The sequence below is a fragment of the Rhamphochromis sp. 'chilingali' genome (genome assembly GCF_963969265.1).
Source record: "Rhamphochromis sp. 'chilingali' genome assembly, chromosome: 2".
Taxonomy (NCBI): domain Eukaryota; kingdom Metazoa; phylum Chordata; class Actinopteri; order Cichliformes; family Cichlidae; genus Rhamphochromis; species Rhamphochromis sp. 'chilingali'.
Window position 1 is genome coordinate 65837298 of NC_137930.1, and position 17777 is coordinate 65855074.

The 17777-nt window shown below is 42.9% G+C and overlaps 1 protein-coding gene across 1 annotated transcript in view; it reads left to right on the plus strand.

The window, feature by feature from the left end:
- Positions 1 to 1218: 1218 nt before the first annotated feature.
- LOC308393113 (neural-cadherin-like) overlaps positions 1219 to 17777 on the plus strand; it is a gene marked incomplete at its 5' end in the record, with an annotated part of 121917 nt that continues 105358 nt past the window's right edge. The window contains one exon of the mRNA XM_080876623.1: positions 1219 to 2218. Coding sequence (XP_080732749.1) covers positions 1219 to 2218 — 1000 coding nt within the window. The remainder of the gene's footprint in view (positions 2219 to 17777) is intronic.

A 17777-nucleotide genomic window follows, 5' to 3' on the forward strand; every position in this document is an offset into this window, starting at 1 on the left:
AATTTTCAAACTGAATACAGATTCTGGCAAGAGCATGAGCATAGAAGCAATGCATGGCATTGAATTACATACCCAGCGTAACATCACACCCCCAAGGCATATAAATATTGATCTGCGTGCATTTCAAGGTAAAAGGCTGACATGACATGGGAGACAAGCTCAACAGAGCTTGCTCTCTAGCCCATTATTTTCTTATCTTTCCGACAACTCAAAGCTTCATACAGTGTTTACTCTTCTGACTCTCCACTTACAGAGAGGTGAGGGGAGTTGTGAGAATTAGCAGTAGACCCCTACAGATTAGGTTTAGAGCGATGTGGGTGCGTGGCACACCAGCAGAGTGGGGAGGGAAAGGAAGAGCAATCAGGGTGACAGTCTTAATTTGAACTCTGGTGTGCATAACGCCATAACGCTAGAGGCAAAGACGCTACTCAGCACAGCCCATCGTAAAGCAGTCATGTTTACACAGTTTAACAGCCCAGATCCTCGGATTTGCATTCATATTGGTGCATTTTCAGTTTATTTTGTCTCTCTGCGCCATGAGTGCGAGCAGCTCAGAAATGTAATGCCTGATAAGAAGAGTAATCTAAAGTTCAGAGAAGACTTGTGAACGGACTGAACACATGGGAGTGCTGCATGGATAATTCCTCATAACTTGTGCGCCAGTGTTCTCGAGCAAGGCACCTCTAACTGCCGTGTTTGAAGACCGCTGTTTATTTAGCGTCTAGGGAAATGGTGGATCTGCTTTCTATCGACTTTCTCTGGACAGGAAGCACGAGTGATTATCCTTCAGTCGAGAGAGCGGATTTATGTGGCACACCGCTCGGACGGCTGCGCGTGCTCACGCTGTGCCGCCGTGCAGAGGTTTGAGGCAGAGACCCTCCTGACCATCACACAGGGTGGGGTGCACCGAGGAGCTCCGTCCCCGTGCGCCGCCACGCCCCCGCGCTTGGCGCTGTCCGGTGCTCTAGTGCTGAACGCTGGGTGCGAACACAACAAACTGCCTGCAGCGCTGTGGGCTGCCTGCACGCTGCCGTGTTACATGGAGCCGAAAGGCGGATCTCCCAGGATGAAACAGCTTAAAGTTCAGAGGGCTCTCCTGGAAGGACCGCACCGTGGATGGCTATGAAGGAAATGTTTCTCAAGTGTGTTTCCTTTCTTTTTTAAGGATTTCCTACCAACCCCTCTGAGACACTCGGGGGTACATAACTTGCCACCAACATGATTTGGGGTGTTTTGTTATGCTGCCTTCTGACGCCAGCTGCTGGATATGAAGCACAGGCGCGACTGCCTTTCTTCCACGGGCATGTTTTTGAGAACTCACCGCCGTGTTCTAAAGTAAACGGACTGATTATTCCGGTGAGGCGCATCACCGCGCAAAAATGGTGCCCGGTCTCCGGAACGCACTTCAAACTGTATGGAAACGGCAGTGAAGCTTTCCGAGCCTTCGCTCACCACAAGCGGGGAAGTGTATTGCTCAGAACTTCCAGGGTTTTAGACAGAGAGACTCGCTCAGAATACCTGCTGAGCTTAGGTCTGTGCTGCCAGACCTGCGCACCTGGGTCTATCGTCTTCGATGTTGCGTCGGTAAAAGTGGACGTTTTGGATACCAACGATCACAAACCGACTTTTCGCAGTGCAGACAACATTCACATAAGTTTACATGACACCACTGCCCTCCGTAGTGTAGTTTACAGGCTGGAGGCTGTCGACGCAGACAGCGGAAAAAACGCAGAGTTGACGTATATCTCTGTCCCCCAAAATGGCAGTTTCTATGTTGTCCCGAAAACAGGCGAAGTTTTACTGGTCGACTCAATCCTGGGGCTCCCTTCTAAAGTCAAATTCTGCGTTTATGCCAGAGACCACGGATGGCCCCCTCTGACCAGTAAGGCTGTGTTGGTTACTGTCGCTCCACAGCGGTGGGCGACGCGTCCTGCTGAATTAGCGGGGACAGCGAGGGCAGGGCGTTCGCCGAGGGCATTACTTGACCCTGGCTCCGTGGTTTCTCTTAACGTGTCCGAAGACGCCAGCATCGGCTCGGTCATAACGAGCTTGAGTCCCACCAGATTTCAATCAGCCAGCTACGAGTTGATTTACCCGGAGTCAGAGAGCTCTCCGGTCAGCGTGGGCCGCGACAGCGGAGATATCACAATAACCAGGAGGCTGGATAGGGAGGCAGAGCCGTTCGTGGAGCTCACTGTAAAGATTCAAGATAAAAGAGGTGCGTTGATTATTCTTCTGTTAATCGGCGCTAAACTTAGGCCATGTTTCTCTCCCACCCCCCTTTCTGTTGACTGTAATTATTTCCATTGTGGTGATAATGCCCTATTTAAACGGAATGCTTGCACATTATAAGCACATGGTAAAACTGTGCCGCCATCTGGACCCGCTCACCCCTCATCAGAGGAGCCCCCTGAATAGGCCTGACATCTGGAGTGCATTCATTCAGGGCGGTAGGTGTAGCTGCAGCCTATAGGCTTATTCCACAGGTGTGCCACATGGCATCTATACATCCAGAATCCCCATTAGTGACACACTCAGTGGAGACATTGTTAGATGGCTCTTCCAGTTATTTTGATATGGATACGATATTTAAATAATGGTGAGCGATATGGGGCACACTTGTGGCAACGAGAAGAAGAGTATTTTTTAGGTTAAAGATTTATTTTACTTAATTTTTTTTAAACTGACTGAATCACATCCTTGATTGACATAGTTTGTGACTGTGAAGATGTTTTCCGAGCTAATCCTTGCAGAGTGGCAAATCACAGCGACCCTCACTCTCTCATCTACTCACATTACCCCTCTAATCCTCCTCTCATTCACTCTCTAGTCCCAGGGATTTGAAGAAGCTCTGCTACAGTCAGGAAACCTTTCAAATATCGGAGGGAAGGTGAAAGTCGTGTGTGCATCAGATATTCGAGTTCTGTTTTGCTGCTCCAAAAGTTTACCGTCGAGCTTAAAAACAAGTAAAAAAAAATAAAATAAAATAAGGGGATCAAATTGATTTGCTTTGTAATTGAGCTGCACAGTGAGCAGGAAACAGTTTGCACTGTTTTCATTTGAATTGCCTGCTGCTGCTTCATTGCACAGCATGTTCTGGATGGTAATTGCATGGCTGATTGGGACACATTCTTGTAAAGGGTGTCTGCAGTTTTTTTTATTCCCCCCCAGAACAAGCAAAAACAGTCAGAAATCTGATGCGTAACAGAATTCAGCCGCTCCAGTCTGACAGATATTCAGATCTTCCTCCATTTTACCTCTCTCACCTGCAAAACTCTCCTCTCCTGATCAAAGGCATGGCATGTCCTTTATCCTGTGACTACAGCTTGCCAGACAGAATCCTGACGGCAGTCTGGGAGGACAGGCCTTTCTTCTGCTCGTCTCACTCCCAATCCTTGCATACACACATCTCTGATAGAATGAGTCCATTTTTTATTTTTAGAGGTTTCACCTAATATGCCGTGTGGTTTTGCATTAGGATCTGCTTTGGTACTGCAGCAAATTAGTGCTGTGTCTCAAAGTTAAAGGAGAGTGCTCTTGGAGACATTAGAGAAAGAAGGAGTGAGATGTTTTCTAAATTGTGTTTCTCTCTTTGTATATGTTTGTGTGCAATTATGAGGCTGGATAGTCACATGAAGACTGACCTCAGGCACAAAAACAACATTTTTAATGAGGCCCCATGCGTTGTGTCATCTTGAGTTATTTTACTTATTGAACTCTCCGTGGCACTGAGCCATCCGTGGCGCTGATGGTCACCTGCTGAATGTCAAATAGAAAGCTGTCAGACAGCAGTCTAATAAACAGATCAAACAGCATTCCAGGAAGGAACATTTAACGCTCACCTTAAAAAGAAAGAAAGAAAATGTCCGTGATGTGGAAAAATAATCAACAGCATTCTCAGATGGCCCCGCCCCTCCCTGAGCCTGGTTCTGCCGGAGGTTTCTTCCTGTTAAAAGGGAGTTTTTCCTTCCCACTGTCGCCAAAGTGCTGCTCATAGAGGGTCATATGATTGTTGGGTTTTTCCTCTGTATCTATTATTGTGCGATCTACTGTACAATATAAAGCGCCTTGAGGCGACTGTTGTGATTTGGCGCTATATAAATAAATTTGAATTGAATTGAATTGAAAAACAAGGCCATGGAGATAAATCCTAGAGCTTGAAAATGCATTTTAACAAACTGTACAAAGATAAAGTTCTGCATTACTTTTATAATGATGCAGGTTGCTCGTTGCAGCTGCAACAATGTGGGATTCCACTCTCTTGTTGTAAGTTTGTGCATGGCCTCAGTTCCTGTATATGGCTGTAACAGTACTCGTGAAAAAATCAAGCCTCTGTTCATTTTGAGCAACACTACTGATGTTTCCGTCTTGTATTTTTAACCACTACTTCTATTCCCATTGCTACCATAAGCCATTGCTCGCAGATTAAATGTGTGATTTATTTATTGTTTTTACAGCTTAATGCACGCTTCGGTGGATGATTCCAAGAACACACAGGTTAAAGTCCATGTGGGACAATAAGTACTCTCTGTAATTAGCGGGGGAATGCAGATTTTCTAAATGTGTAGTGAATGTGTCCATTAACTAGTTAATGTGGCCATGAAATACTAATCACACTGGTGTAAGGCTTTCTTATGTTAATGGATTTGCTGTGGGTACTGCCTTATGATTAGAGTCATCAGAAGAGCTGTTATTAGTGCTGTTGAAAAAGGAGATAAAAAGTCTAGTTTGACACTCTGGTTGCATCAATGCCACAGCCTTTTTGTTGTAAAATGTGTAAAATGCTGCTGTTTTACTTTGGCAGTGCTGGGATTTTGTTTTAGTCTGGATGGGCAGACAGACTACTGGAAATAATGACACCTATTGCTTCCTTACTGGGTCTTATCAGTCATAAAAAATAAACCAGAACATTAAAGCTAGGCTCAGATACCTTTTGTGATTTCATCCTTCTTGTGTAGGTATTCCTTTCTCAATGTCACGGCTTTCCTTTGCCAGTGGAGGATTTTTCGGTCATGATCTAATACGTCACTGCATTTTCTTTGGAACAACAGCCTGTCTGTGTTCTTACACCAGCCTGACCACCTTATACTCGTGTATTACCTTCAGTAACAGTTCCACCTTCCCAGATGTCAAAGCAAAGAAATCTCCAGCATTTTTGTAATTGTTCTTCCTTCATAGCATTTTCAAAGAGCAAGCAAAAACTCAGTGTACTCTGTGTATGACCAGTACACAGATCGCATGATAGTCTATGTGTTGTAAGGCATACTTGCAGTGATTCATTTGTTTGTTTGTTTTTTAACCAGGACTATAGCGCTCCTCTGGATGGAGATCCTTTTCATTTTATGAAATGATAATGAAAATGCATCTCGGATAAATTATTCTGGCACACTGCAGATTAGGGGAACAGTGTTTCTTGATTACTCTCAGCAGGGGTCCATCCTCACGTACATATTTACCCAGAAGAGCATCCGCTTACCAAAAACTCAGCCTTTGCTCCATGCATGAGTCTACGACATGAAATGTTTGAACACTAAGCATTCTGCTTGAGTTTTTGCAGTGATGGGAAAATGTTTTACTTGGATTAAAGTTGAATATTGTTTTAATTTGAGATTATCATGTAAAAATTTTTTACTTCAGGATATAATTCGGAACTGCTGTTTGTCATCCAGGAATATGATGACAGGGTTTTTGTCAGTAGCCCACTAATAGCCCACTTGGGGAACTTGTAGGGAACTTGTAGTGCAGATTACAATTAATCAGAGATACTTGTGATCTCCACTCAGGGAAACCCAGGGAAGTGCTAAGGCTTAACTTATATACCTAGTTGTTTATCTGTTCATTTATATGCACGAGTTACTGTAAGGTAAATCATTCACTGCTCTTTCCTTCTCGCACCAGCAGCAAATCTACATAGCTTTGTTGTTCTGGCTTTGCCACACAGTGCCGCACATTGTGCCACGTTAACAAAGTACCAACATCTTTTCGGGTGGAAACCCATTGATCATAACTGGAATGCTGTTGAGTCTCATGAACTCGATTGAAATTACCCTACTGATATGTAGTGCTGTGATCCCATCTCATATAATTAGTCATCGCTGTGATTGGTATTTTCTGCAACAAAAGTTAATGTAATCATCCAACATACTGTCGTGTCTGACTGCTTCCATTTTTAACAAGTTGGGACTTGTTTATTACTCTTGCTGATTTCTGAAGAAATGTCCTCGTATTACGTACCACCATCGTAGCGCCGTGGTTCATTACACCACTTACTTTTTTAATTACACCCGCAAAGTTAGGAATTACTTTGTTTTGTAAAAGTAAACAATCAGAAAAGATTTTTTTGCATAATCTCTTCTCATTTAATTATACTTTGCTCCAAACTTTATTTAACTGTGCAAGCAAAGCATTTTGTGCATCTCATCATCAGCATTATGTATGGCGAGTGTATGCACATAGATCAAATTAGGATCAAATTTGAGCCTTATCAAAGCATCCTTGCTTTCTCCTTGACTAGATCCCCTGCTAATGTTGGAGAAATATTTACCTTCTAAACTATATTCAGTAGAGCAGAAATCCCCAGAGAAAACAATGATATTTTTCTGACATAGCTTCTATGTATCAAACCAGCAGTATAAGAAAAAAAGTAAAAGCAATGGAAGTAGGCCATGACTCATGACTCACAGAAAATGGTTATGTGGTGTTGTTTTGTGAAGAGGGAGTGAGGGACCTCTACAGCTTCACTTGTAAAGGATTTTTGCTGCCCCACAGAGGATGTCACTTTAGATTTGCGGTGGAGAATTTTTCCTTTTGGTTGTCCCATTCGAAGAATCCCTTTCTTTGCACCTGAGTGGGAATCTGTTAATGGTATTTGACGGGTTAGGAGTATCGAGCAAGTGGTGCATTCCTTTGTGAGTTGGAATGGGGAATATTGAAGTGGTTTCTCCCGCTCCTTTGGGTATCTGTGGGAAGGGTGGCATTCAGTTTGTGGTAATCACCTCTTCTCAGCCCATTTTGTAAGAGAACTGTCTCCTGCACTCTTTCTTTTTCTCTCCTCCACCCTCGTCTTTCTTCCTGTCTCAGTCTCATAGTCAGCATCTTGCCTCATGCTGTCTTTAATCCAATTTCCCCTTTTCCTACTTGCCCCCGCCCCCCAGCTATATTTGCATATTCCCCTTGTGATGTGAAATGAATTGAGAAGAGATCTCATTTTTGTTTGTAATTTGTGACTGAGGGGCTGTTTGTGTAAGTAGAAAACAATTTCACAAAAAGCTGTCTGCATTTATTAAATTTCGTTAAAAATATTGCCTCTAGTGATCGTGAGCATGTACATATGGTTGCATGCGCGTATAGATGGGGATTATTTTTCATCTACACATGTGATTCTGTAAATTTGTTTGTGTACCAGTCTGCTTCATGTTAAATCTTGCAATTGGCTTTTTGGTATCCAGATTCCCCATGGCAAAGATTCTCAGATTCATTGCGTCTGACAAATGCTGTGGAGCCATAACATGCCTGCAGCATTATATTTCTGCTCTGTGGTCTCTCAGATATCAAACGTATGTGTCTAAGCAACATCCTCGCCATCCTCTCCTCTCTACAGTCCTCTCATGTATCTGACACGAGAAAGGAAGAGGGTGTAGGTGCCGCTTTTTAAAAAAGATGGGATTAAGTAGTAAGAACAAGAGCAGAGAGAAGAAGGAAAGGAGCTCTAGTGCACATCTTGAAGAGATATTTAATGTGGATACAAGACATTACTTTCAGGGACACAGAAAGGTCAGGACAAACTTAAATGCTAAGGGCATGGTTACACCGCGTGGCTTTAAGATCACGAAAGTTAAGTGAGGCAAAGGTGTCAAAACCGAACATGAAATAAAAAAGAAACAGAGAAGCACGGAGGCAGAAAAAGATGGAAGAAGTGTGTAAATACATGCCAATGTGTGAGATTGTTGCTTTCCGCACCCTTTTAAGCTTCACTGAAAATAAGTAGAGGGCAGCCAGATGAGAGACAGGGAGTTGTATACTGCTGATGAGAGGTCAGCTTGGTGAAAAATAATTGTCAGATGGTTAGAGGGGAGAAGTGAGAAACTGTTGGGGTGGCAGTAGGGGAATGAGGTGTGCATGTACTCTAGTCTGTAGTGCTGAATGGATGGCTACAGGGCACAGGGGGGTGGGGAAAAAATATAGCGCTGTGCAGCTGCGAAAAGGGCAACGTGTGCTCGTATTTGTCTGAAGATTGTTGGGGGCAAATGGAAGGAAGATGAGGAGGAAAGTATGATCTGCCCTTTGGAGTGGCACGAAGAGAGAAAGCAAAGATGTTCGGTTGAACTTTTTCTCTCTCAGAACAAAGTTCTACACCTTAAGCTGGGTTATCTGCAGATACTGATCCTACTGCAGATCCTATAGCAGTGCTATCTTTAACAGAAAATTATATGTGGGACTAAGTGGGATCATTTTTACAGTGGGTAGGATGAGGGCAGAAAATTTCTACACAGAGCCCTCCATGTGAAACAGCTAAACGACTGGCGCATCGAATACAAGCATCACAGGAGCACAGTGGAAAAAAGCTTGGAGGAATGGAAATCTATGCCTTTTCTAGTTGTTTCTAATGATTTTATTTTTAACGTTTAACGTCACGTTCGCCTAATTGTTATATAAGCACCGACATGCAGGATAAAACATGCCTTTTCCTGACAGTTATTTTGTTAGAGTTTTCTTTTGGATAAAATCTTTTTGCGGGGTTGTCAGAGATTTTCGATACAGAAGAACAAGATCCTCTATCCAATGTATTCATTATTTGTTTTTATGCGGTTTTCTGTTAAGGATTGTTTGAAAACCGGTGATTTGGTTTGGGTAACCTAAACTGCTTTGTTTAAAGTGAGGGGAACATAACTGTCATGATTAATAATAGTAACGCTGACTCTTGTTGGAGAGAACTCAAAGCAACCAGTGTGACAACTACAAATGAAACCAGTTACTCTCTGCTGACATAACGTTCAAGTTTTAATGGATTTTCTCTCAAATGAAAAACAAATGGAAAAAAAATACTTTAAAATGGCTGCATTCACAATTTTCTCCTACAATATTGCATATTAGAAATTGGTACTTAAAGGAGTAAATGGTATAAGACTTAATAAATATTATTTATAAACATTAATAATATTAATAAATAATACGTACCACATTTTTTCCATATACAGTGGGGCAAAAAAGTATTTAGTCAGCCACCGATTGTGCAAGTTCCCCCACCTAAAATGATGACAGAGGTCAGTAATTTGCACCAGAGGTACACTTCAACTGTGAGAGACAGAATGTGAAAAAAAAATCCATGAATCCACATGGTAGGATTTGTAAAGAATTTATTGGTAAATCAGGGTGGAAAATAAGTATTTGGTCAATAACAAAAATACAACTCAATACTTTGTAACATAACCTTTGTTGGCAATAACAGAGGTCAAACGTTTACTATAGGTCTTTACCAGGTTTGCACACACAGTAGCTGGTATTTTGGCCCATTCCTCCATGCAGATCTTCTCAAGAGCAGTGATGTTTTGGGGCTGTCGCCGAGCAACACGGACTTTCAACTCCCGCCACAGATTTTCTATGGGGTTGAGGTCTGGAGACTGGCTAGGCCACTCCAGGACTTTCAAATGCTTCTTACGGAGCCACTCCTTTGTTGCCCGGGCGGTGTGTTTTGGATCATTGTCATGTTGGAAGACCCAGCCTCGTTTCATCTTCAAAGTTCTCACTGATGGAAGGAGGTTTTGGCTCAAAATCTCACGATACATGGCCCCATTCATTCTGTCCTTAACACGGATCAGTCGTCCTGTCCCCTTGGCAGAAAAACAGCCCCATAGCATGATGTTTCCACCCCCATGCTTCACAGTAGGTATGGTGTTCTTGGGATGCAACTCAGTATTCTTCTTCCTCCAAACACGACGAGTTGAGTTTATACCAAAAAGTTCTACTTTGGTTTCATCTGACCACATGACATTCTCCCAATCCTCTGCTGTATCATCCATGTGCTCTCTGGCAAACTTCAGACGGGCCTGGACATGCACTGGCTTCAGCAGCGGAACACGTCTGGCACTGCGGGATTTGATTCCCTGCCGTTGTAGTGTGTTACTGATGGTGACCTTTGTTACTTTGGTCCCAGCTCTCTGCAGGTCATTCACCAGGTCCCCCCGTGTGGTTCTGGGATCTTTGCTCACCGTTCTCATGATCATTTTGACCCCACGGGATGAGATCTTGCGTGGAGCCCCAGATCGAGGGAGATTATCAGTGGTCTTGTATGTCTTCCATTTTCTGATGATTGCTCCCACAGTTGATTTTTTCACACCAAGCTGCTTGCCTATTGTAGATTCACTCTTCCCAGTCTGGTGCAGGTCTACAATACTTTTCCTGGTGTCCTTCGAAAGCTCTTTGGTCTTGGCCATGGCGGAGTTTGGAGTCTGACTGTTTGAGGTTGTGGACAGGTGTCTTTTATACAGATGATGAGTTCAAACAGGTGCCATTCATACAGGTTACGAGTGGGGGACAGAAAAGCTTCTTACAGAAGACGTTACAGGTCTGAGAGAGCCAGAGATTTTCCTTGTTTGAGGTGACCAAATACTTATTGTCCACCCTAATTTACGAATAAATTCTTTACAAATCCTACCATGTGGATTCATGGATTTTTTTTTCACATTCTGTCTCTCACAGTTGAAGTGTACCTCTGGTGCAAATTACTGACCTCTGTCATCATTTTAGGTGGGGGAACTTGCACAATCGGTGGCTGACTAAATACTTTTTTGCCACACTGTAAACAGTCAGTCAGTGCCCTTCTTTAGCCACAATTACCGTTTTTTGCTATGCTATTGCTGACTGAAAAGTTCAGGATTTATATTTGTCTTTTTTAAATTGGGCATTGCTGAAATCGCAGGTTTTGTCTTGGAACAGCGTTTCCCTTTGAGTAAATGTAACTAGCTCAGAACTAGCTAGTTACAGAACTAGCTGTAACTAGCTTTGAATCTTGACAATTATTGACTGCCACTTACTCACTTACTGGTCTGTGAATTGGCTTCATTTTTCGGGGCAGCACGATGGTTAGCACTGTTGCCTCACAGCAATAAGGTCCTGAGTTCAATTCCACCATCAGGCCGGGGTCTTTCTGTGTGGAGTTTGCATGTTTTGTGTTTGCGTGGGTTCTTCCTGGGTACTCCGGCTTCTTCCCACAGTCCAAAGACATGCACTTAGTGGGGATAGGTTAATTGGAAACTCTAAATTGCCCATAGTTGTGAATGTGAGTTCGAATGGTTGTCTCTGTCTATGTGTTAGCCCTGTGACACACTGGCAACCTGTCCAGGGTGTACCCCGCCTCTCGCCCAAAGACAACTGGGTGAGAGGCGACACGACACGACACACACAACCCTGAAAAAGGATACGCAGAAGCAAATGGATGGATTTATTATTATTATTAGTAGTAGTAACCGTTTGTCGTAGAGACGCTGTTCGTACCTCAGAATGACTGGCTCGTTTGTGCACTGGTCCTGCCGCTGCTTCGGTGCATAGTAGTATTACTGCTCACTTCTTCTTCCTTTGTATTCTCAAGGTTCTGAGTTCAAGTGTACCATGGGGCACTCTTCATGATCAAGCAGAGCTGTATGCTCTATGGAATGATACTACTCTAAAAGGACACTGTGCCACTTTGTTAGGTACACTTATGTTCACTGTACAGCAACAAGCTGTTTGATTATACCGAGAGAAAAGGGCTACTTTTCTCGTGTCACGCCACATTGATTTGAATATCCTTGGTGGACTGTTTGACCTGTGTCTCACCATAGTGTGGCTGCAGCCTGCTGTGGCACACTTTCCACTAACTCATGTGGGACATGCAAGTTTTGAGTTTTGTTGCGTTGCCGTTTGAGTTAGTGGGTTAATACATGTTCTTTAACGTTTTGGAAGCTGAAGGTTGTGAGTTCGACTACAGCATGGCCCACTTTTTTCACCATGCTCCCATGAACCTACAGTATGATTAACAGAAACACACTTCAATTTCAGAATGTCTGCCTCTTTATTAGGCACACCTGTTTTCATAAACAAGCTGTTTATCAACAACTTTTTGCTCCCATCGACAGCAAGCCACAGTCCGAGTCTGCAAGTAGCAAGTATCCCAACACCTTCGCCTGGAGTTGCGAATTCTAGATATTATTATTTTTATTTAAAATTGTCTTTTTTAATCCATCTACACATTTTCCCAATCACTTGCTCAGTCAGACTCACTGTCACAAGGCAGAAATCAAGGCACACCCTGGGCAGTCTATCACAGGGTTATAATTATTAGAGATGCAGTGATTGCAATTTTCTTGTCCAGTTCTTTTGGCCTGTCAATAAAGAGTGTTTGCCAGTTTAGAGTTTCTTTTCTTAAGCGCTGTAATTTACAGCATATACAAAGAAAAAACAACACAAAATATTCTTTTCACAATGAAATAAATAGTTAAAACTTTACTATTTCCCCCAGATCTCAGTAAAGTAGATCTCTGACTGAAACAACTGAAAATAAAGTACTCAGCTATAAGAAGGAGCGCTGTTACAAATAAATAACTAAGAATGAGTTGCTGTACAGTCACCTTGACATTTTTTACCTTACCAAACAAAAGTAGGTGCAACAGATTTATATAACAAACCAAATGTCAGTTACTTACATCATCTTCTAGTATGTTTAGAACCTCACCAGATAACAAGACATCCGCCCTTTTCTCTTTTTCACTCGTCTCCATAATTTTCCTCGTAATTGCTTTGATCTTTTCACTGCTCATACCTAAGACTCTCACTGAGGCTGCTGTCTTGTGGTTGGCTCTGAGCATTGTGTAGCTTTAGCTTTAGCCACTCTGCCTTTAAAATGTCAGTGTTCAGCTGGGGTGGAGGTGACTGCATAACTGTCTTTACAATTGGGATGAATGTGTCACTAAGGGAAAATTATCTTTAGGGACTGAAATAATTATTTTTGTATCAGCTTGCTATCATATTTAAAATGGGATGTATGTGGATTGAATCGTTCTTGGAACCAGCCCCCAAGTGACCATTTCAAGAACTGCAGTTTTTAGTTGGCGTTTAATGTGATTTTGTCACGTCTGGCCTTTAACTAAAGTTTAAGATCACACATTGCTCTGATCTGGGGTCAGACTGGTAAACCCCGTGTACCAGAACAAGCTGTTAAGGAAGGAAGTTAAGACGTTTACTCAATGTCAGCCCCCAAAAATAATTAAAGCTCAAGAAATGTGGACTATTTCTGTTATTCTGTGGGCCATCTTGGAATTACAGAAACGTAGGCATTCAGCCCACACTCATACTGTATATCACACATGTTGTGTGTGGTGCAGCAGGAGATGAGTGCAAGCATATGTGCTGTCGCACAGGGCTGTGAGGATAGTCATGGCGACAGGGAGTTTTTATTCGGCCAATGTTCTGCATTATTGATGCCCATTACCACAGACATTGTCAGCTCAAGACATTGCACAGAGGCAGGCGCTGTCAGGTAAATGTCTTGCTGACCTCCAATAGCACAGATTCTCAGTATTCCTCTGTGCAGCCCGATGTCTACCTGTGTGATAAATGAGCACAGCTCACACATTGAACAAGAAGCTTATCACCAGTGGAGAAGCTTTTGTTTTAATAAATCTAATCCATGATGCTCTGACACCAGCTTAGCGGGAAACAAAGGTGTGAGTTTGGGGGTTTTGTTGACATAATTTAATCATCTGCTATTGTGTTTGCCTTGTTTCCCTTAATGCGGAATGATTTGTAATGAACCGGTTATGCTTTAGCTCATTGGCTCGCTGCCTCATCTGCCACTTCCTCCATCCATCTAAAACTTTTGTTTTTGCCCCACCTTTGCATGCTGGGTAGTCTCTCTGTGACATTTCCCCAGAGAGCTGAATTGATTTTGTGGTATTGATTAACTAGGAGCAGTTTTGCTCACAGTCACAAAACATCACTTTAAACAACAATTTATATGTCGCCGAACAGGCTGTGACAGACTGTTGCTGATAGTTTACAAACTGGCAGAGAGGTAGGTGTGTGATTGAGTCGAAGGGCTGATAGAACTGTCCTGAAGCACTCTAATGAATCAGCCTTTCAGACAAGCCTGCCTATAGGCTAGAATGAGCAAAGGAAAATTGGAGCTAGCGCTGGGATATGTCGTGGGAATTCAGTGCTCGTGCTTATTTATCTATTTGGTCTTGAATTTTTCAACCTTTTGTACCCAAAGGTCCAATTAACTGAGCATAACAATGGTTGCAGCCCTGCATTCGGTGGCTCAAGAAGGCACTGAAAAAAACACAGGACATGGACAACTTTGAAATCTCTGCCGGGTGAACTGTGAACAAGGAGATTTCTTAATGCTGTGCAAAAGATCACATGGCTGGCCAAGTTTCCTAGTGAGATGTTTTGACATGCCGTGAACTTTGCTTTGGAGCAAAGCGGGCAAATTGCAGAAATTGTAGTAATTGCGTGGCACCAATTTTCACATCCTTTTGTTAAGAAGATGAAAATCAGTGCCATCCAAAATGAGATGGTAGAGTGAAGAAAAAGGGTTGCAAAAGTTTCGTCTCACTGGCGATCAAAAAGACTATAGAGAAGACTAGGGAATTGAGGCCCAGATTAGAAGATGTGTTTGAAGATGATGTCCATCTCATGGTTCGGTTATTTAATCCATTGCAGAAAAACAGACAGAGAGAGAGAGAGAGTCCAACTGATTGCAGGAGCAGGTGTCTTAGATGTGGAGATAATGTAGTGCCTCTCAGGGCTGATGGGCATCGAGGGGGGAGAGCAGCTACATGCTACATTGCTATATGGATGTTTAAAATTAGAGTTTGAGACAGTTGCAGAGATGAAGAATGATATGCAGACAAAGGATCTTAAGATTGTGGGTGACACACAAAAGACAGTATTTGTTCTGATTGTTTCCTGATCTGTCTGTTGTATGCTTCTGTTATGTTCCTCCTTTCTGTACTTGGACATTTCTGCTTTATCTGTTCCAATCTTGGCTCAGGCATGTGCTTGTGGAGCATGCGTTTTTATTTCTCTAAATGTGTTCCAGCTACGAATTTGTGTCTGTTCTCAGCGGAACCACTGAACGTGCAAGGCTTTTTTTTTTCTCCTCATCTATCTTTCTCGCTGCCTCGACAGTGTAGAGCTTAATTCTGTCGACTAATCAGACCATATGGTCTCCACAGTCTTATGATGTGCTGAGAAGGATGGGATAGGGATGTTACGGTGTCATAAGTAGTGCCAGCCTTGCTGTGGAAACAGGGAAGCATGCACCACTGCCACGCATTAAGGATCAAGAATTAGAATTAAGTTTCCTGCAGCTCTTAAACCCGCTTTTGTTGAAAATTAAATAAAGAAAATGGCAGGGAAAGGGATCCTTTCAGTTTTGCTTTCAGCTTTCTTATTCTGCAAGAACTCTGTTGCCTAGGCTCTGTCCACAGTTTTGCATGTCATTTTTCACAAGTTATCGACTCATAATTACTTCTGCCCTTTCTGCCCTGACACTGCAGCTGCCATTTAATCGAGTAATTTCAATAATTAATTGTGTGAATGTGCGATAAGTTAGTTTTGATGGATATCTCTAACTGAGAAATGGCTGCGTTTGTCAAACACTAAATTGAGGATCTTACCATAAATGTTCAGTCCGCCCCGTGAATAATTGTGCGTTCAAAGTTACAAATGAGTCACTCAGCTTGTCTTAATATTTGGATTGAGTGCAAGATCACCCTATATTTACACTAAATCCAACTGATGGAGTGTTACTACTTTTAATAATGTTAGTATGAGCTCATCCACTGTGAGCGCGTGAACATTATCACAGATTTGGGGCATTAAGGTTGATTATGAATTTACTATAATCATGAATTTCTGTTGTTAACATAGCTGTGATAGCAGATATTGTGATTAATTGTGATGACATGGGGAGGTTTAAGACTTGGATTTCCTCGCACACAGTGGGTGATAAACATTGATCTTTTTTAATCTTGCTGGCCTGCTGCTAATGACGGGAGATGATGGTCCACACAGGACAGACTGCTCACGGGATTAGATATCTAAATGAGGAGTTTATCCTCTCTTCCTCTTCCCCCATTGCCAGTAAGCCCGCCTGCAATCGCATGCTGAGTTACAGTTTAATGCATGTGGACTAGTATAGTGTATAGCATGTTACTGTGCATCTTTGTCTAAACACACATGGACAAAACATGTCTGTGTGTGTTTAATCGAAGTGCATTCATGCAAGTGTGGAGGAGCACTGTCAGAGCTCAAGTCCCGCTTCACGCAGCTGCTCCATACTAATCTGCTGTACTTCCGCAGGAACACATTTGCTGTGCTCAATACATTATTGTACTTTTGCACATAACAGATAGTGATGGGGTGTTCCCGGAATGCCTCCTTCTATGGTGTGCTAAACAAACACAGTCCAGTTCTGGTTTCAGTGATAGATTAATGCTGTCTCACCCATACACTGTGGCTTGTTTTCCCATTAAACCTGTGCGGCTGCCTCTGTTGCTTCTGCCTGGCCCTGGTTTTGCGTTTGTATTCATGTGTGTAGCATCTGAGCTCGTGCACAGGCTGTGTGTTTGTTGGTTTGCCTACACGAGTGTGTCTATGGAAAGATATCGAAAGTGCTCCTTGGACCACCCCCATCAATCACCAACTCAGAAGGAAATGGAGAGAGGGATAGACGATCGAAAGAAAGATGGAGGTCACCACAGAAAGAAGCATCCAGAACGAGGGAGAGGGGAGTCAGAGGAAAAATGGATGGAACAGTCCAGGCTGGCTCTGATTGAGCTGGGTAGTGTAGTTTATATCCTTTATAGATAAGGCTGGGGAGCACTGCTCAGCAGCTTCCTCCCCCTGTAGCTTGAACTGAGAGTGATAATAAGAAAGCGTGAATGGGGCAAATTGAATTAATGCTGCGGCACACCATAAAGGCCCTAACTATAATGCATTTTAAAATCCTATAATGAGGAAAGAGCTAAAATAATTTCACACTCCAGTGAAGAAGATGGCCCTGTAACAGATTTTGGGCCTGGCCAACACTGCTAGGGCTTTTGTCATTTAATGTGACTCTAGGTGCTATGCTGAAATGATACTTACTCTTACTTGCTTGGGTGCAGCGAGGTGCTCGAGGCAAACTTGGTCAACAGCCTGTTCAAATTCCTGCAACACGTACCAAGCAAGGAGAGACTGGTGCCTGCTGACGTCTCACTTGGGTCAGTTTTTAAAGTCTCGGGGTAAAACGCTGTTGCAGGGAGGGCACATCTGCCGCAAAAGTGCTCCTCATTACTCTCCATTAAAAGCCTATTCAGTGATGGGGACAGCAGTACAAGTTGGAACCTTTCCCGTTTGTATCCACACATACATACTTCCTATGTACACATAAAAAGCTCAGATGTGTCTTTTTGTATATACATGTGGGGAAAGACAGAAAGCACTTCTCACTGCCTTTGCATGCTTTCAGCTATGGCTTCCTCATCATTAGAGTCACACCGCCATAAAGCTGAAATTACCTCTCCATCATCAAACCTTGGAGAGTGAGAAAGATAGCTCTCTGACACATACTAACACTAACAGACGGGAGCTGATAGAGACTAATGACCAAATGAAAGCCTCTGCTATGAACCGTACACCTTTCTGGTTGGAATGGAAGAGAGCAGTCTGGTATCAACCGGTATTTCCTCTTCTCTTCTCTTCTCTTGTTTACAGTTGGGTTGGTTGGAACACTGTATACTTTCCACTTAACCGCA